Source organism: Melanostigma gelatinosum (genome assembly GCF_949748355.1).
Source record: "Melanostigma gelatinosum genome assembly, chromosome: 12".
Taxonomy (NCBI): Eukaryota; Metazoa; Chordata; class Actinopteri; order Perciformes; family Zoarcidae; genus Melanostigma; species Melanostigma gelatinosum.
Window position 1 is genome coordinate 6,179,814 of NC_136645.1, and position 24,355 is coordinate 6,204,168.

Consider the following 24,355-nt stretch of genomic DNA (forward strand, 5'->3'; position numbering starts at 1 on the left):
TCAAGCTTTGACTACAAAGGGCTGACCAGAGTCAGATGAGGAGCCGGTTTGAGAAGTTGTCAGCTGCATTATGTAAGGTGCAAGGCAGTGGTGATTTCCTTAAAAGCTTTGCCATTAGCTCCTCACTAAGTTGTATTCTTTCTCCCCTCACCCCCTAATTGGCTCCATAGGGGGTGAGGGGAGGGGAGACACATTAGCTAACTTGCCTCTTATTCCCTATTCATATATAAATATATATATACATATTTATATTTTCTTCCCCTTCTTTCACCAGTATAACCAGTGAGGCAGGAGCATCCATCTACAGTGTGAGTCCTGAGGCGATCAAGGAGATGCCAGACATGGACCCCAACCATAGGAGTGCAGGTAAGCAGCCACACTTGAGTGTCTTCATGTTATTAAATGTTTTGCATAATAAATGTGTGATATTCTTGACCGTTCTTTTAATTGGCCCTGGTCTACGGCAAAATGACTGGTGTTGTGGAAGACACTGTGTACAGGACGGCAACTAACAATTATTTCAAACACTGATGAAGCTGTCACTTATTTTCTTCATGCCTTGTGTCAATAAAATGTCAGAAAATAGTAAAAAAAAAAAAAATGCCCATAACAATTCCCCAATTCTCCCCTGTTTTACTTTGTGTCTCTCGCTCCTTCTGTATCTTGCCACCTCACACAGCAGAATAAAAAGGAATCTCACAGAGTTTTGGAGAACCAATGTTTCCAGCAGACTTCCTCTATAAAAGCCATAAATCAAGCGAGGCCGGCTTGTTCCTCACTAGTTTCCTGTGGTCAGCAGTACCGAGATCCGTGGAGATTCATATTTATCCCCCAATGAAAGCCATGAGAAATCGACAGCGTTTGACTTTGGATGGGGATGAAAATAAGGGGGCGTTGAGCCCAAGACACGATGGTTACAGCGTCGGATGTGGAGACAGTGTGTTTCTCTGCCTCTGTCTATATGAGTGGCCATGTAACGTAGTATACAGGGAATTGTGAGTGAAAGGCACCTTCCGTCTGTCATCCCTGTTGTTGGGCGATCTAGGGACATCTAGTGGTGATAGGCAACATTTCAGCCATCTGTTTTTGTGTTCAGCTTACATTCTGTGCTCCTCTCTGATCTGAGACGGAGTGAGAGATTAGCCGAGAGTCACAACAAAGTCAAATCAGTTGAGAGTAGATGAACCGTCGCTCTTTCATTGCTTGTTGCCGCATCTCAAAAGTTGGAACGATTTGACTTTTTTTCATCTAACGCTCTGCAGCAAAGACAGTGCGGCCATATCACCACTGTCCCCCTGCTGCACGTCACATTCTTCCAGCTCTCCTGAGCGATGTGTCCGAACGGAAAATTTGGCTCATACACTTTCAATACGTTATGCTGAACTCCGTTAACAAAGCGGTTTGTCTCAGAGAGAGAGAGACCTGGACACACACACACACACACACACACACACACACGTGTATAGGCTATACTGTGCATGTATAAATCTTAATGTTGTGTTAATGTTTATATTGCTGTTATTCTATACTGTCCAAATATTTGGACTAATTGTATGTTGATACTTTGGCAACATTGTTCTTGAAACGTCCATGCCATTAAATTGAATTGAATTGAGAGTCAGAAGCCGAATGGATGGAAAGCGTTTCGGAGTCTTTTGGTGGTGCACTGCACAAGGCCAGGATTGAAACTCCATCCCTGTCTAAATATTATCTCAGGCAGCAGCCTCACACCGCAGCCAGGGGAGAGAGGAGAGGAGAGCCATTGATTCCAGACGTCCTCCCTCTTTACCATCCCATCCCTCTCCTTCTCTTTGTCTGTCCGTTCCTCCTCAAAGATCTGACGTTCCTCATGCAGCGCTCTACATCGCTGACCACTGGAATTCAAACGTACACACAATGCACAGGAGGGACGGCAATGAGACAAACGGTTTCCTGTTATTTTGTTATTCACCATACAGTGTTTAAATTAGCTGAAATTATTGTCAATCTCTGTCCATTATTAGAGCTCTTTTATTGTTTTCTCAATTAAAGGACTGACAATTTTGAAAGTTTTAACAGAAATGACAAACCTAGAGCTGGCACTTGCTCTGTCTTTTACAGGGACATGAATGTGAACAGTTACTTGGTTGTGTTACTCTCTCCCTCGCTCTCTCTGCCTGTGTGAGTTCGGGGGTGAGGTCATGTGTTATGGTGTGTATGCGAGTAAGGTTGTTTGTAATTTTTCTCCTTGTCGCTGGTCTCTGCCAGCTTATTCATGGAAAGACATTTGGCTTCATGTGCAGCGGCGGGCTGAGGCCTTACAGATCTGTTAAAAGCAACCCAGACTGTGTGTGTGTGTGTGTGTGTGTGGGGGGGGGGGGGGGGGGGAGGGAAATTAGAGGTTTTAAAGGTTCGTGGCTCCAGCATCTATCAGGATGCTTAATGACAGGTGCAAAGACTCTATTTGAAAGCCAGCTGTAATTATTATTATGGGGTTGGAGGAATGACAATTAGGTCTGGCCTGCCCTCAGGCCAGCAGTGTAATATGCAGACAATTTGCATATTCAGTAATTATAATACAATATGGATTTGCATATTTAATAACTGATTCAGATAGCAAGCTCATGAAAAACGCAAACCATAGACTCTCATGAGACACAAAATCATGTTTGTCTTCTCTGTGTGTGTGTGTGTGTCTGTCTCGACAGTGTCCATTGGAAGACGTGTCCAAGATCCACTGGCTGAGCTTGTGAAGATTGACCCGAAACACATCGGCATTGGAACATACCAGGTAAGTGTTGAGAAGCTCCTCGTGGGTGAGAGCGTCCTGACCCCGAGCAGTAGAGCATCTGCTGTGAGTTAGACTGAAGCAAAGGGCCGTGTGTGTGTGTGTGTGTGTGTGTGTGTGTGTGTGTGCGTGTGCGCATGCGCGTGCGTGCGTGCGCATTCATGACTTCTGCTTCTTAGTAGTCATCAACTACTCCCAAAAATTTGTCGAATAGTTAACAAATTCGATTGATTAATCTCAGGAGAGATTTCGTATTTGTTTCACCCAATAACAATAATAACTCCTCGTCAAAAATATTTAAAATACTACCAGTAATGTCGGGGGTAGGTGAAATAGCAGAGTCCTTGATTGGCTCTGTGAGGCAGTTAACAAATGAGCTGCGATCTGATTGGACTAAGCCCCCATCAGGCTTGTTGTAGCTGGAGACGCTCAACGGCTTTCTTGCAGTAACAGCGTGCGCCGCTGCCGCTGCCATTGCTGTATCACTGCACCGGGATAAAACCACAGATGAAGCGATGTGCGTGTGAGGATCGTACACATGGTCTGCTGGAGTTTGTGGTAGCACAGCAAACATGCATAGATTGGGCGTGTGTATTCTTTATTTTTTATCTTTACAGTATAGTCTCTTTAAGAGCGTCCTGACCAAAATGGCAGCATAATTATTTAACTTGAACCAAAATTCACAGAAGGAATAAGAGAAAAGAAGAGAACAGAAAAGTAATTTAAACCCATTATAACTGCTCTCTACTAAAATTAAACAATTGGCTATTTTAATCCCTAAAACTTATTTGTGTTTAAAAATGTGCGAAGTGGCTTTTATTCTAAGCAGTATGTACAGTGTGTTAAGTTTTCATTAAGACCTCTTGAAGAGTTCAGGTGCGACTTTTGTATTTCAAGCTCAACATGTGGACTACAGGCACAAAGGGAATGTGAGAGAGGGGTTGAAGATGTGACGGAACAAATGAGTAAAACTTAAAGTTTGGGAGAAGAGAGGCGAGCAGGGAAGTAGATAAACTTGGCTGAGGACTGAGTCAACAGATGATGCTGAGGGTGACGGCTAATTCAATTAATGGAGATCAGGCATGACGTATGTTTGCTGCTCGTTGTCCATATGCTCTCAAGTGTGTGTGCAGAGGAACTACAGTTCGCTCAATGTTGATTTTCTTCCTCGCAAGTGTGTATACGTGTGTGTAATAGTGTGAGACATGGAAGACGAGCATTAGGTCAGTGTGCCTACTATTTACGCCAGCTATTACTAATGCAGTATTGTCCTCTATATATGGGAGGTTGTGTGGAAATGAAGAGTAGAATAAATAGAATACGTAGTACAACTAATAGTGACTAATACAGTGGTCACAGCATCCACATGCTAAGCATCGAACACATTTAAAATACTGGAGCATGATCAGGACACAGGGACAGTGTTTCTTTTGCAGAGTAATTTTACAGTTCCAGAATTAAATTAGAAGAATTCCTGTTTTGCTGACAGAGACGTAAAGCTCATTAAATAGTTGAACAACAAGGGGGAGGAGTTGATGTAGACGTGAATGATTAATCTGTTGATTGATGTTTTTCATTGTTAATTGAATTAGTAAAATGTCAAACTATAGTAAAAGGATCAGAGATCAGAGCCTGGAATCACTATGTTGTAGCAATGAACAATTAATTAACCATCAAAATTGTTGTCAATTGATTGTTTTATGGCTCAACTAACAGATTAATTGACTGTTAATTGATTGTTGTGAAATGTTCAATCAGTCTTCCTCGGAATTGACTGACAGGATGCTGCTGGACACTGAGCCAGTATAGCATGAACCGTAGCTACGAGATGCGCTGCTTACGATGTATCTATACTCGTCGATGTCAAATTGTCGCTCGCACTCTTTTGCTGGTCGCGTAAGCGTATCTTCATTGGTTGATGAGAAGGAAGGGGTTAAAAAAAGACAGAAGAGGGTGACAGAGGGTAAAGGAATAATGGGGGGATTTAAGGGAGAGGGGAAAAAGGTGATTTGAAAGAGAAAGGAGAAGCTTGTGCTGTGCGTATGTGGCTGAGTGTGTTGGGTCTCAGGCCCGTGTCTCTCGCCACGTCCTGACCGGCCTCCCAGGGGTGCCCGGGGTTCTGCACCTCCTGCTCTCAGATCATGTGACTAGGTCAACAAATGATAATATCGCCGGGTAAATAAACTCTGGGTGCTGACAGATATGAGATGGGACATCACTTTGACCTGCGTGGCAGCCGTCACACACATACACACACACACACGTACACACTATTCTCCCCATGCCCTTTTTCAAAGTTTGAAGGGTTAAGTGTGTGTATGTGCTTGCATGTGTGTGTGTGTGTGTCTACATTTGTAATCGTGTATGTATTTGTGGGGGACATGAGTGTGAGAAGAGTGCGCTCATGCGTGTTCCTGCGTGTTCTTTGTGTGATTCATGGCGTTTTGAGCTTTCTGAGAGTTTATTGCCATTAGACCCAAACAGCAGAAGGGCAGATGTAACTCTAGACAGCTGGCACAGCATGCTCCCTCTTTCTCTCTCCCTCTGCTGACCCAGTGAGTGACAGCTCTGAGAGAAAGGAGGAAATGAGCTGAGGGCGAAAAAAGTGAGGGCCATTAAAATCAGATTGGACATAACTATTGGTGTGGGAACACTGTTTTCACTGCAGTACCTCTGGCAGACGGGGTTTTCTGGATACGGAGTTTGCCAGATACACGTCTGCTTGAATGGGCAGTATCAGTAGTATTTTTTTTAAATGTATATATATATATATATATATTTGCGGTTATACAGTACATACTACATAAACAGCTTCTGATATATTTGATAGAGATTGTATTTGTAGCTCAGAACACTTTTTCCCGGAGTCTCGTGTTCTTTACAATTAGACACTTAGTGGGCGTGGCCTTTCGACGGCTCCTCCATCTGTCAATCAGCTCTTTACGTTGATGGTCTGTTGACAGCTGGGTGATCCCCAGGGCTGTGAAACTAACTGCTACTGGAAAATACACACACAGACACACACTGCTGTGTAAGAAAACATCGCCCGCCAGCCGGATATTAAAGAAACTGTCACTCTCCTCCTCACCTCTCTCACCCGCTCTCCTTCTCTGGCTCCATTTTTCATCTTTTTGGAAAAGTGTTCCTGCTTTCCCCACTGACTCCCTGTCCTCTGCCTTCCTTTCGTGCCACGTTCTTCTTCTCTCTCAAGTGGTAGAACATGTATTGTGGACATACATTGCAAGTGTTGCTCGAGTTTTGACCTCTTCAGCAATGTATCGGCTAAAAAGAACACGTCTTTTGGCATTCCGGTGCTGCGATTGTGCCAATGTTTGCTTGTGCTTTTGAGCACGCGATCTCTTTCCGTTGAATGTCGGAGTGCCTACAGGGAGACAGGAGCAGACAGAGCTGAGAGGCGGAAGGAGAGCCGTGGAGGGTTCACAGTGATTGATCGTTCCTGTCTCTGTGTTTTGAGGCATGGGGAAAAACAAAACTCCGAAGCTGCCAAACATTGTCTGCTACTTTATTTCATTATTTCCCTTGCAGTAGGTCTGTCACAGCACGGTGTGTGTTGAGTGAGGTTGTATGATGAGTCACACTGGTGTCTTTGAATACAGCCACTAGTATGTGATTGGTACTCAGTATGAGGCGATGCCGATAGCCCATGTATTGCTCTCGTTATCAGGACTGTAAAAGTCGGTGCATCCCTCGTTATCTCGTTCTTGATCTGGAAGGGAATTAAACCAGTGGTTGATGGGTAAAACACACAAACATCAGAAAACTGTAAAATAAAATCAGTCAGATTATAAGCTGGGGAAAGGAAGTCAAAATGTGTTTCTGGGTGTATAAACTGATGAGCTCAAATCAGCTGATCTCATCTACTGGGAAACTTAGTCCATGTGCCTGTCCGGAAACCTCTCCTGTTTCAATTTTCTCATGCTCTGTTGTGTGTGTGTGTGTGTGCGCGTGTGCGTGTGCGTGCGCGCGTGCGTGCATGTGTGTGTTTTGCAGGAAGTAGAGAAATAGGCATTCATGAAAGGTGTTGGAAAACCATGAAGCCATATCTTTGCTGTCATATCACCTTCAGCTGCTGATTTACGACTAACTATGCACGTATTCACACACACGACTCTCAGCCACGCCCTCGTGATGGGAATAGTATGCAGTGTGTTCAAGACGGAGTTCTCAGACGCCTCATGGGAGCTGTCAGTCAAGATGTGCATGAGCTTCATATAACCTCAGGCACCGTGTTAGTTTCTACATAGTCCCTTAATTATCCTGTTGTGATAGACGTGCAGTGGCAGTTTCACAGCATTGTCATGCACAAGGGAGAGAATATACTCCAAATTCTCTTTGCTAATCCTCATAATATGTCAACTCTTTGGTCCCTTAATAAAAAAAAAGACAACTTTTTATGATGTTTGAAGCGTAGATGCAATCAGAAGACGTAAAGAGTTAACTTTTTTTAAGACATTCATAATCAAATTCATAATCGGGGTATCTCCTGACTTGTACAGTGAAACAAAACATAAAAATATCTGAAGCTTGTTAAATTGTGGGTGAGGACTCTCTTTGACTGGCGACCCAGTTGATTTCCTCTCTCTATATTTGTGGATTTAGATTACGCCTCGTTTATGTATCTGAGAAAGATGACATTATATGCTGCTCAGTTTCTCAACGAAATAGCTCACAGAGGAGCTTGTTTTGGTTTTCTGTCCTGCTCTGTACTTTCTCACTATCTCTCTCTGATTGACGTGTGGTAACTCAGCAGCATTTAAGCACTCGAGGTGCAGACAGAAGCACTTTGTTCCGGTGTGTTGGTTGGCTGGTGTCAGCTGGTTTCCGGCCAATCCAAACATGACCTTCACACGTAGTGCAGGGATACTGTCTATTGGCTCTGGAGGATGTTGGGGGTTTCGGGTGTTGGGACCAAGGATTGGGAGAAATAGAATAAGAGTTGGTGAAGGTCTGCCCATAAGGTTGCAAGATGTGTGTGTGTCCGTGAGTAAAGATTGGGGACACAAACGTGTTTGAAGTCGACTGGTATTGTCTCATTGTGACCTCTTGTAAAAAACTTGTCTTGCTAATTTCCCTCAATCTATCTCTCCATCACTGTGCCCCCCACTCACCAAACGTCAGTCCTGATCTAGACACTAAGAATACAGTTTATAGTGAAATAGTCAGATACAACCACAGAGATAGAAATGGCAGTCGTGGAAAAGTAACGTAGAGTGTTGAGAAGGTGGAGTTGATGGTGATCTGAAAAGATAAACGCTCAACACTAGGACTGCACAGTCGTGGCTCAGATGATGCTAAAGTATGATTCCTCATGCCTTGTTTACCTCCAAGGGAGATTAATGAGAGATGCACCGATTGAGCGGGAGATAGAAAGATACACTGGACGACATGCTCCATTAGTGCAGTTAGTGCCTCTGTAAACTGAGTAGAGCACCATGAGGGCCTCTGCTGTCAGGACACACACACACTGGACTGTGTGTGTGTGTGTGTGTGTGAGTGTGTGTGTGTGTGTGTTTAATAGAGCAGAACTCGCTCATTTTCTGCAACAGCTGCTGTCTTCCATTCAAACTCCGGCACATTAAATCACTGCTGCTGGTGCCAGAGACACTCTCTAAACCTATGCCTGTGCGTTTGCCTGATTGTCTTGGTTTACTTTTAATGGTCATCTGAGTATTTCTGTTTAAACACTGGCCTTTATAAATACTTGTCTTTCTCTCTTCCTTGTTTGAATGTGTTTGCGCTGGCTTTTTATATTTGTTTTTATCATATGTTTGCATGCTAGAGAACACGTTTTGATCTGTAGGGTGAGACTAATTTGTGCCTTATTTTTTAGACCATACAGCTATTGGTACTGAGCCATGTCACAGTATACACATACAGAAATACTAGCAGTGTACTGTTCTTGACCAGGCCAGCCAATAACACTTTTAATGTCTAGCCTTGGCGTCAGTGGTTGGCTGAGGACACATTTAAAGTCAGATTTCTTGAAATATGAAAGGCCAGTTTCTTTCCCCAGACATGCCAATGTGGATTTATGATACATAGCTGAGGTTTGCATTGTTCATGTGAGAAATGAACTTGAGTTATTGCCCAGCTCACTGAGATGAGCTCTGCCAAACTCTACTTTTTCCATTCAATAAACAGTATTTAATAGTAAAAGAGCATTAGATTAAGTTTAGATTCAACAGTGCATTACTGCAGGTTTTGGTTTTGCAAAATGAAAATTGAATTGGGATGAAATGAATACTAATTAAAGTTCCATCTCTCTGCTCCCACCTCTATAAGGTTTCAATAGGAATGTGAGAACACGTTCATTGGGGTTTCATTGCAGGTTAAAACTCACACTGCCCTGCACGCCTCCACCTTTCTCATGTGAAGACATTCTTCTCAGGTGTGTCGTTACAGGTGATTTCCTCTTTCCATATCGTCTCACCGGACGGAATGCATAAAACCTTCAGTGGCAACTTTCTTATTGTTTGGAAAGTTATTTATATGGTCTCCAAAATGCCTCTGGCTGTATTGTCTCAGCATTCTCACTGAGACTCGGACTGCAGGTCACACGAGGAGTCACCACTAGGGGTGCTGTGCTGTCTCTACAGCTCTCCCTCAACTCTTCTCCTCTCTGCTGTTCACACGTTTACCGTCCTGCTCATTGTAGGGTGGGTTCAAACCGTTTTGTTGCTGGTATTGCAGGACACCACCAAATAGAACCTCAGCTCATCAAATCCAACAATTCAGATTAATTAAATCCAGTAATTAATTACTGAGATGTTATTTCTGAAGGAAACAGCATTCAGTCGTAATGAATTGTAAACAGTACTGGGAAAATCAAGTGCCACAATCTTAAAATATTAAAAACTCTTGTTTAAAATTAGAAGCTGCAGCGAAGTGATATAGAATGGAAGAAGTTCTTGCCAATATATCACAAAAAATATATTTGCTAAAACTCTGCTTTCTCGTAAAGGATTGCATTTGTTAAGTTCGGTTCATATTGAACCTGTGCAGTGATTTCGATATAAACTTTGTTCAAACTAGTCAACGTCTCTAAAAGGCCAAGCAAAACCTATGAGTCTGTCCCTGTCCCCCCCGTCTCCCCCCTCTGTCCTCATGTGTCCTGCTCTTGCTGACAGAAAAGGGTGCGTTTGCTAGCTGCTGCTGCTGTTATCTGTTTACAAGCCAGTGTTTGCTCAGAGCTTGATCATGTTACAGGACAACAACCCATGCTAGTCCCATTCACGGCCGTCCACACAAACAGTTGCACATACCCAGACGTAGCCCAACAGTAGTCTCGTTTAGACTGTCCGCCAATCCTCGAGCAGTTGCTGAGGCATCAGTCTGCAGCTGAACTGAATCACCGCTCAGGGATTCTTTTCATCTGGGGACGACCGCTAGGCCTCATAGAATTTCCTAAATATTATTTTGGTGTTTTCTTTTAAGATTGTTTTTTTTTCACCTCAATCTGCTCCACTCTCCTCTCCTCTCATTTACTTCATTTAATTATTGGCCATCTTCCCTGCTCCTTATTAGGGGGAAAAGAATCCATCCCTTTTGGAAAACATCTGCTGATTAATGAATGGGTGATTGGCTGGTGGTTGACAAGTGTGAAGAGTTCATTTGAAGGATGCTACAGTAACGAGAACTCTGTGTTAGTGAGAGAGAGAGAGATTGTTGACAAGCCAAACTAAACATTCCCCCTCTCCTTTCACATCTGTGCTCTCTCTCTCACTCACTCACTCACTCACTCACTCACTCACTCACTCACTCACTCACACACACATTTGCTGTTCTACTTGTCAATCAAACCTCTTTCGCTCAGTTTGACAGCATTTTATTGCTAACACTCTCTGCTTTTGTTTATCTCTTTGAGGATGACGTTGTGATAATCCTCTTGGGGAAGTTGTGCATGCACAGGACCAAATAGTAGTATGAAGCTAAAATGGAATATAATAGTGAGTAAATATACGATTGGGGGTTTACGTAAACAGAACATGGATATGTAAAGTCCATCAGAAGTCCGCAATACAACATATCCACATATATTTGGAGGAAAATATAAATATATATTTTACTTATTATGAAAATATTATGAAAGTCCTAAACCAGTCAAATGATTTGCACTTGCTCATATTTAATGTGTGTGTGTGTGTGTTTGCTAAATGTGTGTTTCTAGCATGATGTGTCGACGGGAGCTCTGAAGGCGGCATTGGACAGCGTGGTGCAGGAATGTGTGAGCTTCGTCGGGGTGGACATCAACATCTGCTCCGAGACGCTGATGAGGTAGACGACACATGAAGATACATATATACATGTGCCCACACGCATGTGCACTCTCTACTGCGCACACACACAGACACAGACACACACATGCAAATTGTGAAACCGAGTTGAAGTAGGAGTAGGGCTTAGACCTCTGACATACTTTCCCTTAGCAGTCACAACATGGCAAAGCTTCATCCACACTCATACACAGGCGCATGCTCGATGATTACACACACACACACACACACACACACCCTGCATGCCAGCTTTCTGTTCTGACTAAAGCTTCCCACCCTGGCCTCACTTATTGGGACGACTGGAATCAGCAGAGGGGATTAGGCGAGGTAGACATACACACATACACACACACACGGCTCTCAAATGCGTGTATGTACATTGTATGCACAATCGCAAATATCTTTGGTATTAAACTGTGCACTCATTCACTACAGCATGTGCAATACACAAACCTGCTTTAAAAGCACAAGAAGTGCACAAATGTGACGCGCACACACACTTGAAGTGGATACAAATGGTATGAAGCGAGCTGGCTTTAGCTGCAGGGCAGGCATCAGGTCATCTGTTTACCTGTCTGCTCTGCAAGTGAGCTTTTTCCATTCCTGCCAGGAGTTGTGCGACACACATTACACACACACACACTCACTGACTGAGGTATTATGTGGACTGTTGACATTGCCGTGTGTTTTAGTGTGAGTGAGTCACTGGAGGCATTAACAGAGCAGACCTAATTCAGTTTCAAATCGCCTCCCTGCGTTGCTCAGCCAAAACTGGACGAATATACTCACTAAACTAGTGTTTCCCCTGCTTGTTTAAATGCCAGGTCACAGTCTGCACAATCCGCTCTGCTTGTTTATATATTATAGAAATAAGGGGCCAGATGTAGAACCAATGTGTTTATTACCGGGACACCACAGACGGGTGTACTGGTAAGACATCACACTTTGAAACTTCTGTCATCCAGTAGAGTCCTCAGAAATAGACACACAGACCTCAACAAACTTATTTGAAATTTGATTACATTGTATGACATTTTCCCTTTTTATTTATTGTTTTTATCTCCTAGGCATGTAGCAGGCCTGAATGTTGGCAGAGCGCGAAATATTGCAGAGTGGAGGGAGCAGAACGGTCCCTTCAACAACAGGGAGCAACTGAAGCTGGTCAAAGGCATGGGGCCCAAGACCTACCAGCAGTGTGCCGGCTTCATTCGAATCAACCCGCAGACCCTACACAGGTGTGCAAACTAATATATAAGCTATATGTACAGTACATCATGTAGAGACTAGCTAGATAAGAGGAGTGTGGAAGGAGGAGCCTTCACAGTAACAGTTTTCAAGGCACTGTTTCAGTATAAAGTATTGAACTGAAATAATACTTAAACATATTGACAGTGTATGTGGATTATTAACAAATACACTTTTTTTTAGAAAGGCACTTTCAAGAGTGTGAGTGTGAGCAGACAGAATGAATTAGCCTCCAGTATATTGGAGAGGAAGCAGGAATCTCAGAGTCAAACACAATAAAACGTAAACCGCCCTCATGGCAGGATACCACGATATGTAATTGAATGAGTTGTTTTCTTTGTAATTTGGTGAATCAACCCTTTGATGCAAAGTTGTGTGTGACTCTGACTTCCTGATAAAATTATAACACCTTTCATTCTTGTCTAAACAGCGCCGAGTCGTCTCCTCCCCCTGTACCAGCGAAACCGGCGGCTAAGAAGGGCAAAGGAAAGACCAGCATACCGACCTCATTTAACCCCCTGGACCAGACCTGCATACATCCAGAGTCCTACCATGTGGCACAGAGGTACAGCACACACACACTAACGCACACACAGCCCACCCCCGCTGGCCAAAGCATGTTCGGGCTAAGATGGAGCTGATTTTGACACCGTCTCATATGGGGCTGGTTATAGTGGTGGAGGATTCTGATTTGATTTACACAGACACTGGATACCAGAGAGGAGGCGTTGGCTCTTGTGTGTGTCAGTGTGACTTTGTGTGTGTCCTCGTGTGAGAAATGATTGCTAGCGCTGCTGATGCTGATATCAAAAGCACATTGAACATCTGCCCAATACTAGTATTGTCCTGTGTGTGAGAGGGAGAGAGAGAGCCCGCTCTCTTACAGCTGTAGTCACTCAACTGTGTTTAGTCTACATACGTTCTGACACTAGTGGCTTTAAGCATCGCTCCCCTCATGTTGATGCACCTTTAATGGCCTCCGCGCAGTTGTGTGCGAGTGGATGCGTCTCTGTGTCCAACATGTGTGAAGATGGAGTGATGCTGCTTGTGACTGTTTTTGCTTATCTTAAGTGACTGTGTGTGTGTGTGTGTGTGTGTGTTCAGCAGTCGGCCGTATCGTACAGTGTATCAAAGAGCTGTTTAGGGGTCGGTGGTTTAAAGAGACACTGCTATTATAATACACCCTCTATTCCCTTTCTCTTTTTATTCATCCTCTTAGTCTCACACATGTGCATGTGCACACCTTCTCTTCTCCCCCAAATCCACACAGCTCATTTTTCTTAACATTTCTGTTTCATTCCTGCATTTTTGGCAGACACCTTTCTCTCTCTCTTTCTCATCCATCCATCCATCTCTCTCTCTGTCTCCCTCTCTGTCTCTCTATATGTCTCTGTCTCTCTCTCTCTAAATTACTTTTTGTTTTGCTTTGTTCTTTTGGCCCACAGCACATTTTGACTAATGTATTTGTACATTATCCTACATTTTGCTAAGTGGGCGGCAGTGTGTCCTTGTTTTTGTCTCGGCCCTCAGTCTGTTTTCTCTCCGTCATCTATTCTCTCGTTTCTCACCAGTCTACTTCTCATTCTCTGCTTTCCTGTTTCCTGCTCTTCAGAACTCCTAACCCTGCTTTGGCAAATGTTGTGTCCTTTGCTATGACTATCCTATAATCCATGTCTGGCAATTTACTCAATTCAAAGCAAATTCATTTCTCACCTGTTCACACATATATTTTGTGACGGCCTCGGTTTCACAAACCCTTGCAGAATTTGAGAACCCTTTGTTGGTTTTTTTTTTAGCGTGTCTTGTGGTTTCACAGTATGTCACATCCCTCTTTAAATGTTAACGGCGATGGGCTGTGGGGTTGATGTCTGATGACGGCGCAAGAAAAGAAACACATGTCAGCACTCGCTCTTCCTTGGAATTCAGATGGCCTCGTGTACTTTTGATGTAATGGAAAACAAATCATCTTCCTCTGAACTTTTAAATCAGAGAGTACGTCATGCCTCTGAACAACAGGCCGTCGTACTAAGACCTGATTCGGCTTCCTCCTCACACAAGCGCTCAACATTACAGGTGTAGTCTTACACTTTGATTCAGCCATTTAAATATTAATAATAGTAAATATTATTGTCACTCATAGAAAGTGATCATTTATTTAGAATTTAATATACATATATATATATGTATTTTTAGATCCAGCTTTACATTTTTAAAAGGCTCTCCTTTAGAGTGACGACTTAGCATATTGGGACACATTCAACCCTCTAAATGAAACTTCTCAAATTGTGTAGATTCCTCACTGCTCTTCTCACATCCTCGCCTCCAACCAGTGAAAGCAGGAGGTACTTGTGGAGGAATGCTGTGTGTGTGTGTGTGTGTGTGTGTGTGTGTCTTTATGGTGTATATAGAATATCATGTTCATCACATTAGTGAAACTGGATCCTCCATTACTGCTCACAGCCCCCACATCACCCACTTTTTGTAACCATATACAACACACACACACATACACACACACACATACACACACACAATTTGTCCACCTTTGTTTCAGTGAGATGTGTTTGCATTAAAGCAAATATTGATATGCAGCTTTTCTGTAAATGCCGTTATTAATAAGCTGTAGAGGATCTTCTTTGTTAGAATGTCTAGCATCAGAATGTCAATGAAAGCGTAGTGTTTTTAGGCAGTTGGCTGCACTCCATGAAATCTATAGTATTACGGTGATATGAGACAGAGGTCGTTCCACTATGATGAATACTCCTATATTTAACAGTCGGGGCCCAATAGTTCTATAATACAAGACAGAGTGGGTTCTTGCTGTGGGCCTGGATAAAATCTATATCCTAGCCCACCCAACCCCACATTCACACCACACACACACACACACACACACACACACACACACACACACACACACACAGCATTGGTAGTAATTATATGAGTATGAACTCAACACTGGTGGGGGCCTCTGGACTCCTGGTACCCCTTAAATACTAACATACACCCTTGGAAAAATGAGATGGGCAACGCACACACACACACACACACCTGAAAGTAGAACTCAACAGAATACAGGCTGCTCTTAGTGCTCTCTGCACTGCTGTCCTCTCCCTCTATCGTCTTTAATGTTTTTCCACTCAGAGGTGGGAGGGATGCTCCTAAATTTGGTCCGCAAACTGACCAAATTTAAATAAAATTAAAATGAATAAATAAAATGATTTTTCTAAATTGTCAGTCAACGATAGGTTAGATTTACGATATACTTTTGCTTGTTACACTTCATCAGGGAGAACATATTTCCTCTTGTACTACATTTGATACCCTAGTGAGTGCTGCAGATTTTTTGAGGGGGGGGGGGGGGGGGAGCATTTTTGAAAATGTCGACAATGAGAATGTGTCGAAATATTGTGAGGAAGAGGGATGACCTGCAGCAAAGGTCCCGAGCTGGATTCAAACCATGGGGGCTGTGGTATGCTTCTTAGACCACTAGGCCACCAAGAAGCAAGTATTTCTTTGCCTGTAAAGCGATATATATGGTTGGAAAGTTAAGAAGCCGCAGGAGACAAGATCCGAGTGTCAGACAGGCGTCCACTTCGGTCCAAAGGTGATGTTTCCTCACCACTAAGCCATTTCTGGCAAACACTCGGCTACTATTTTGCACCAATCTGGCTCGCGGGTGTTGAGGGATCGATTCCCCTTGTCGCCCCTTTTGGACGGTAGACGGTGACTGAGCTGGCGGGGGCCTCTCCGCTCCCAGCTGTCTCCTACATAGTTTGTACACAAGCCGTGTCCCGTTACATCCACACTGTCTCTGCCGCTGCCAAATGAGCATTTTGGAACAACATTGTGTATGAATCAACTTTGTGTGTGTGTGCATGTGTCCACCTGTTCTGTCCATCATGGGGGGGGGGGGACAGCTGCGGAGTCTGTTAGGCGTCAGGCGAGCGACATCCATCACGGACGCTACCCAGCTGGTCCACACATGAACACATGCGTGTAGAGGCAAATGCGTTCGTGTCTATCACTAGCTGTGAAAAGTGCAGACTGTAAATAGAATATACGGTACGCACAACACTCACAAAGACACACACGTGTTTGGTACTCTGACTCTCTCGTGCCAGCTTGTTACCAGGTCTGTTTTAGAATGTCGACGAGCTAATTAGTTTTGATTCAAATCTCAGGCTCAGTGAGTTTTAAATGGTGCAACCTGACTGACTGTCTAGACTTTTCGGAGGTGGGACATCCTGCTAGAATAACGTGATAGAGGGAGATTTTTCCAGGCGCTGAACAGATGGACAAACAGTCCAACCATAGCAAAGTGGAGGCAGTTTCATGAGACAAGGTGTCAGGGTGTTTACAGCCCACTGCGGATTTACCTGATTTAATAGGGGGTAAAATAAATGTGTATTTGTGCTTGTGGGTGCCCCGGCAGCTCGTGGCTTTGTGTGTAATTACTCCCACACCTCTCCCGCCCTCCCTCTGTTCCCCCACAAGCTCCCTCTCACTTTACCTGCATTACGTTAGCTTTCCGCTCCCTACTGCCTACGTCTCATCTTTTGTTTCTCTTCTTTCTGACAGTTATACTTTTCTTTTCCGAATCATTCTTCCCGGTCTGTCGTCACTCGCCCCTCCCTCCTCCCATCCCTTCCTCTTTTCCTGCTCAGTTACTCCATCCCTCGTAGGCCCAGGTCTCTGTGAGGGAGGGGCTGCATGTGCTTTAGCCCAACTAGGACCACTCATGTTTACAGACACTGTCATGAACCTGTGTGTGCATACCCAAACATACAAAAAATATAGTTTGTTTATTTGCTGTTAGTGTTTTGTAGTTTTCAAAGTTGAAGTTTCACACACTGCGCTATGTTTTTCATATATTTATTTTGACATATGTCACTCCAGGTTTCTGTCCCTGGTGGGTGGGAGTGCAGACCAGATTGGGAGTCCAGGCCTGCAACGGTGCGTGGCCCGCAAGGTTAGGACCAGCAGTGTGGAGGAACTGGCCGCGACGTTGGACACCACGCCTGAGACCCTCAAACTCACCATAGACGGCCTCACGCAGCCTCCTGGGTTTGACATAAGACAAAGTAAGACTCCTGCCATTCACACTCGCACTGGAATAAGACCGGGTAAACGGCGTTATTTACATTGTCAAAGGACACAAAGAACCAGCTGACAAAGTCTATTGGCAAACATTTCCTAGAGGAACAAATACACCATATTCATCCATGTGAACTCAACATTCATATACTGTTGTGGTTTTCACACTGCGAGAGGAATTCAGCAATGTTTACATGCACACACCACATTTATCAATCAATAGGAATCTAAACAGTTAAACTCTTATTTTGTAGTATTTCTCCTTGGTATCAAAATAAATGTATTATTAGAATACAACCTTTTTAGATGTACCATCTTGTTTTCGAAGGGGATCCCAACAGATTCCACAATCAATACAAAACAGTGACAGATTATATAAACAATAGAAATACAATTATCAGTAGAACAACATTCACACAGACAACAAAAAGACACCTCACTTTTTTTTTTTTTTTTCTCTCTTGATCTCTTTTTGCTATCCTCAGATTTTGGACAAGCGGACTTTAAGCGGGGCATTGTGTCGATGAGCGATCTGCGGGTGGGTGCGGTGGTGACGGGCCGGGTGGACAACACGGCTCTGTTCGGGGCTTTTGTGGACATCGGTGTCGGCTGCACGGGCCTCATCCACAAGAGTAACATCACCCTGGACAAACTGCCTTTGAGCCAGCGCCGCCGCAGCCTGGCGCTGGGACCTGGGGAGCGGGTGGAGGTCCGGGTCCTGTATCTGGACCCTCAGAGGGGACGGATCGGGCTGGACCTGATCAGGATCCTGCAATAAAGTTCAAACTTAGTGGAAGCTTGTAGGGGTTCTCTGCCTTTTATTTTGGCAGTCACAGTAACTTCTCGTAGTCGCTCATCTGTCCTTCTGAATGTCCTTTATTGGTCCCTGTACTGAACTGATAGAAAGTCCAACGTGTATTTGTCCAGTTCTTTGACTGAAAGTGTTTGTGTTGCCCATGTCCTGTTAATACATGAGTTTTAAATAAAACTTGCCTTCAAGGTATTGACTTGAACCATCATTTGAACGTGAACTGAGACAGTATTGATGTAGAAATCTTAATTCTATTCTGTCATTTGAAAAAAGTTATTGTAGGCCTGGGTAACTGTGATACAATGTGTCACTATTTTCAAAGAATAGTGTACCTTTTACTCCACTCCAATTATTGCACCATTACTAGTCACCTGAAAACAAGACTTTGCACAGAAAATGTATGTCTGGCTGTTAGAAAAATTCACTCGAGACTGGTGTAAAAATCATTAATCATCGGACATTTATTCTTGCAAGAAGGAACAGAGTTGAAACACAAACAGGTTATGCATCAAGGCTGCTCAGAGGTCCGCCTCTGAGCTCTAAGCATTTATACTTGTAAACGAAAGAAAGGAATGTCACAAAACAAAAGTTATGATAAGACATCTGTCACTAAGGAAAACACTCACACAAACACTGTGCTCAAATCACCAAGTAAGGTTGAACAGTTTGTTCCAACCTTAGGGTCACTCTCTCGTAATCAGGAAGTCTTGGTAGCAACTCGACAAGGCGTAAGTGTTGACGCCTTCACAGGTTGAGATGTTCTTTTGACCGACAACTGCTTCTTGATAGCTTTAAGATTTGCTATGTGACCCAGTGTCAGTGAAGGTTCCCACAAGCACAGAGTCTTAAAACTAGCAAAGGACATGAGCCTCTGTTTAAATGCACACATTCATTGAATACTTAATAATATTAAATATTTTACAACATTCCCACCTGTTTATATTTTATAAAAATCAACGAACAAAACAAAAAAAATAAAAATAGAATGAAAAGAAAAGAAAAGTAGAATGTGTAAGTGTATAAATGTATAAATCAAACTGCTGAATAAGTAATTGCATAAATACAAAATCAATCATCAATCAAAGTTGAATAAAATCAAGAACACACGTATGTTAAGGTTATATTGATTATATTGAGTATAAGGTGTTCTAAACGACCATGCTGTGTACTGTCTGTATTAGCTACAGGTAACACTGTAATCATCATTCTGTCTCTTCTCTCGATTTTCGACGTATGAATCATTGTTACTTTACAGTCCAGTTTCAGCATTTAGTTCGAACAGGTTTATGACATTTCCGTCATAGTCACCTGGAGAACTCAGTGAGTCCCCCAGTACGTCATCAATTCCCATCTCCTCATCCTCCTGCTGGGCAATCTGTTGGTACACTAGAGTTTGTTTAGTCATGGCAACGTCAATCAAACGCTGTATTAGGCTTCTCACACATGGAATGAGGCAGCAGCCACAAACACCAAGGAGAGAGAGTGCTGCGAAGATTGAGGTGAACAGTGATAATGCCAATTCTTTCCACTTGCCGAACCATGATTCCAGCATTTTGTTGAAGGGATTGTCGATTCCTGCATTTTTGGCCAGTTCCAAAGAGAGTGAGGTCAGTCCCTCCAACGCTCTAGTCACTGACCCGTCCGGTGCAGTGTTGTTAGGGATGTAAGTACAACAAGATGAGCCAAACATACTACAAACCCCTCCTTTGTTTGCCAGTATCATGTCTATGGCCATTCGGTTCTGGTGGGCCACCAGGCTGGTACTGCCCAACTGCCCCGCCATTCATTTCACCGCATCCCTCGTGATGTTGATGAATCTCTGTTGGTTGTAATACATGTAATTGATCCATTCAACATTCTTGTTTATTGTTGCCCACCAGAAAAACACAGACTCGAACCCCGCAGAAATCTGGTTTCTTGCTTTAAATTCGTCTGGTACTCCCCTGGGGACCCCGATGGCATCTATGTAAACAGACGGATTGAAACTACCCCCTGGTGTGGCTACAGATCTTTTGGCTCGCTGGTGGCCTGTTGTCAGGAGGGTTTGCAGGGAGGCACTGCCTTTGGGTAATACATAGAAAGGCATTACCAGTTGTACAAGAGCACACGTTCCGCTCCACTGCCTAGGAAGTGTGGGCAGTTTCATTGCACCACATCAGAGTCCCCACCTGGAGTCCCGCGTCTCTATATCTGGTGAAACGAGGAGAATTGGAAAGTAGGAGGATGGCATGAAGAGGGGAGAAAAGGAAGGTGGGAGAAATAGAGGAGCGGATGTGTTGAGTGATGGAGAGAGGAAAGACGCCAGTTTAAAAAACAAGTTTTTCTTCCAGAGAACAGGAAAATGTGAGAAGACAGAATGAGCGGGCTAGGGGGGGAAGGGGGGGGGGATGGGCAGGGAGGAGGAGGAGGGGAGTGTTTCTATCTCCCAGACTGCAGTAAAGCCTAAAGGCTTTTTAGGCTCGGTCCCAGACACAATTATCCCAGGACACACACACAAACACACACTAATCAGCTGCTTCAAAATTAATCCCAGACTCCCCATCCACATTATCTAATTTGTTTGTTTTTATGAAACTGGAATAATAAAAAAAAATGCATCAAATATGGTTCTGAGAAAGCCTGAGGTCCCTTGTGCTGAACTCTATACTGAATGCCGAATACCTAATCACAGTTAGTGCCGCTGCTTCACTGTCTCCCCTTTGGGGAACAAATAGAATATATTCTAGACACACAACCGCAAAGAGAAGTTCGATCAAGGTTAATCAGAAGTGGCAGTTTGCTCAGTGATGATCTGAGAGAACTACACACACAGACTAGTTTCACATTCTGCATTCGATTCTTTCTTTGCGCACTCGTTTTTCAAAAAGGATTCCATTTCCTAATCAAGGTGGCTTATTTAATTTGACGTTAACGCCATATGTCATTTTGTTGTCTTGTGTTTGTTCTGGTCCCATATACTGTAGCTTGGCACAGTCTTCAGTGTTTCAGTCTTTGGGAACACATGTATTCGTACAAGAAGACAGCTTTCCCTCAACATCCTTCCTGCCTTTCCCGCCTTTCATTTTCCTCCCTCTACTAAACGTGAGCACACAGATGGGACAGGCAATCTGGCAGCCAGCTACTGCTGCCCCTTGGTGTTTTCGTCAGACACTGGCCAGTAATGAGCCTGTGATAAGAAGAAAAGTGACTGCGGGAGTTGTTGTGTCGCTCCCTGTTATCCACAGCTGCACTGGTTCACAGCTGTTGCGTTATGGAGTGAGCTCAGGTGTGCCTTGACGTTCTGGTGAAATGTGAAGTAAATTGATGGCAAGCTATTTGTTGTTTCAAAGGTGCTAGGCATTTAAAAGTCAAGTTAACAGAGAAAAGTGTCCCAAGTGCATGCAGGGCTCTCTTTCCTCATCTTATGTCGGAGCTCCAGCCACAGAGACACAGGTGGATACAACATAGTTTAACTTTCTTGGCACAGTAGCAGAGAGACTGGTTCTCACAGCTAGTAAATGCATTGTGTGGAGAATATAGTCGTCTTTGTCGATCTCTGATTTCTCACACTTAAAGCACTGTGAACAATCCCTAAAGGCTGCAGCGCTTATTACTGCACAACCAATAGCACAAGTCAGTGCTGCACACGCAAACACCACAATGATTATCGCAGGTGTGCTCGGTATCATCTGCCTCTGAACATTTGAATCTTGTGCTTGTCTGCCAGCAGCAGGGTGACATTATATTCGTGATCTCCATCATGGACTCCCGTGTGCCGGAAAGCTCCGGCCAAATGGTTCTCCTCCCAGTAGTGGTGCCAGTTTCCGTACTGGTCTGCACCGAATCCAAACACGCTGACCTGGAGCAGACGAGGAACAAAAGCATGTCAGAAAAACATCAACCGCACGGGATTTTGTTTGGTTTCTCACATCACTTCAGATTCCTTATTTTTTCCAAACACATTGCGGTATTCTGAAAGGGCGATGTGCAAAGTTTACTGAGGAAATCCAAGCAGCTCTTGTTTGTCACGGTTGTGTTCGTAGTACAGTGGCTCAACTTACTTCATCACATATGTGGATGGCCAGCATTAAGCTGAGGAAGCCAGTGGAAGGATATCGTCCATGACCTTCAAGCCAAGACTCGTAGACGTATTTCAAAAACGTTGGACTGTAAATCAACACCTGCGAAAAAAGACGTAAAGCGGAGAAAAAGATTTCCCAGTTACATTTATAACTCTGTATTCTATCTTGTTTTAGCGGCAAATACCGATTGTAAGCGTTGTGTCACTGCTCTGCGGCTGTTCTAATGCCACTTAAAAACACTATACACTCCTGCTCACTGGCAGATATCACTTTTCGCCGGCATATACCAATGGTGTACCACTCTTGTTTTTTAGTATGAAAGTATGAAAGTGTTACCTGCAAATAAATGTACTTAAGTAGCAAAGTAAAAGTATTAATTTCAGAGTGTACTATTAATAATACATCGATTTATTGGATAATATTACTTAACTTTGTAATTTGCATGCTGTCGGTTAGTTGCACGGCATCATATTCTCAACGTTCTTCCCATGTTTTCGTGTATGATCTTAATCTGAAGTACAATACTTGAGTAAATGTACTTTCAGATGGAAATACCCACAAGACTGGCTAATTATTACACAGTAATTACACAGTAATTAGGAATGAGATTGTCAAAAATCACAGTCAGTGTAAGTGTTAAAAACCTCTGTATGACTCACCTTATCTTTGTTTGCCTTTATCCTGGACACAACAGCTGTATATGTGCTGTAACACAAGAAAAGAACAGGAACTTAAATTATGGGCGTTTTAATTGCCTTGAAAATCCCTCAAATGTTGTTTTTGCTAAACACTACTCTGCTTATTTGTCTGCAATCACTGTTATCAAATCCACAATCACAGTATGAGCGTCCGTGAGTTTGATTTAAAATGTCTCAAAATAAATGCCCGGTGTCATCACAGCAACACATGCGTATGCTCGCTGTCAAACGTTTGCCATTTTGCATCGTTCATCGCGTGAGGGCAGGCGGTGTTTGTCGATCCAGGGTGTTGAAGACGCTGCAGAGTTACAACAGGAAAACGGGGGAGGCTCTTTGTGTCCACATCTGGTTTGCATATGAACATTTTCAGACGCAAAACTGAAGGAAGAAGCTGTAAAAACAATCACACAAAGTCAATGTAAATTCTACACCGTGCCTGTGCCGCCTTTGTAGGAAATGCAAAGCGTTGGCATGCTAATGACTGAAGTGAAAAGTACTAATTACACTGAGATACAATCCAGACAAATGTTTCCAATTCAAGTATGTTTTTTTCTATCAAGGCTATTGCCATCGCAGCACTGTGTCTCATTAAAATTCAAAGATTATGCAGAGCTTTAATGCCGTTTGTAAATATGTGCTGTACAATATCGCAGTCAAACCAATTCCTCTACATTTCGTGGTGAGTGAATATGAAAATGGCCGAGCTTGTGTCTGTGGCATTGTGCTACACACAACATTATACACCCTGATGTTAAAAAGTGCACCGTCCAACACACACACACACACACACACACAGGTTTGGCATTTTTGCTCAGAGAAGTGTTTAAATTTCAGGATGTGGGTCGGTCCTGTGTGTCTCCACACGGCCCTGTCCTTTCATAGAGCCTCGTTCTATTTCACAAGAATAGAAAATGTAACAGAATGATTTCCGAACACTCAGCTAAGATCTGCTGGGCTAATGCTGACATTACTGCCAGGGAAGGGACATTTAATGATGCAGAATAATTTGCTTTGGCAGAGTTGGAAGACAACAGAAACATTTGTTTGGATCTACTCGTCCTTCTACTTTCCAACATGTTGGCTTGTTAGAGTTATTGGCAGCAGCTTCATTTTCAGGGCTGTCCAGTAATGAGACTAATGATTACGGGTCAGTGAGAATGAAGCAGCTGAAGGTGAAATTTACTGGAAGACTAACTTTGAGTGATTATCCATGTTATGGCAATCTGACAAATAGGAATACTGAGGGAGTGTTGTTGTGACAATCTGGTATTTGGAGAGAGCAAATGGATTAGGGAGCGCAACACATGATGCATCGTAATGCCTTCAAGCCTCCTCCTAAATTCCTGGGACAGTTATTGAACTCTGATTTAATGGAGAAATGG

General features: G+C 43.4%; 2 protein-coding genes across 2 annotated transcripts in view; one reads left to right on the forward strand and one right to left on the reverse strand.

The window, feature by feature from the left end:
- Positions 1-18,353, forward strand: part of LOC306785382 (S1 RNA-binding domain-containing protein 1-like) — a 37,904-nt gene extending 19,551 nt beyond the window's left edge. The window contains exons 15-21 of the mRNA XM_079279741.1: positions 275-366; positions 2,688-2,770; positions 10,956-11,062; positions 12,129-12,296; positions 12,737-12,871; positions 17,206-17,390; positions 17,889-18,353. Coding sequence (XP_079135867.1) covers positions 275-366; positions 2,688-2,770; positions 10,956-11,062; positions 12,129-12,296; positions 12,737-12,871; positions 17,206-17,390; positions 17,889-18,181 — 1,063 coding nt within the window. The 3' untranslated portion in view covers positions 18,182-18,353. The remainder of the gene's footprint in view (positions 1-274; positions 367-2,687; positions 2,771-10,955; positions 11,063-12,128; positions 12,297-12,736; positions 12,872-17,205; positions 17,391-17,888) is intronic.
- Positions 18,354-21,587: 3,234 nt separating this feature from the next.
- The window catches only part of LOC306786116 (CMP-N-acetylneuraminate-beta-galactosamide-alpha-2,3-sialyltransferase 1-like), a 49,774-nt gene continuing 47,006 nt past the window's right edge, over positions 21,588-24,355 (reverse strand). The window contains exons 3-5 of the mRNA XM_079280768.1: positions 22,935-22,980; positions 22,255-22,374; positions 21,588-22,052 (exon numbers count right to left, since the gene is read on the reverse strand). Coding sequence (XP_079136894.1) covers positions 21,879-22,052; positions 22,255-22,374; positions 22,935-22,980 — 340 coding nt within the window. The 3' untranslated portion in view covers positions 21,588-21,878. The remainder of the gene's footprint in view (positions 22,053-22,254; positions 22,375-22,934; positions 22,981-24,355) is intronic.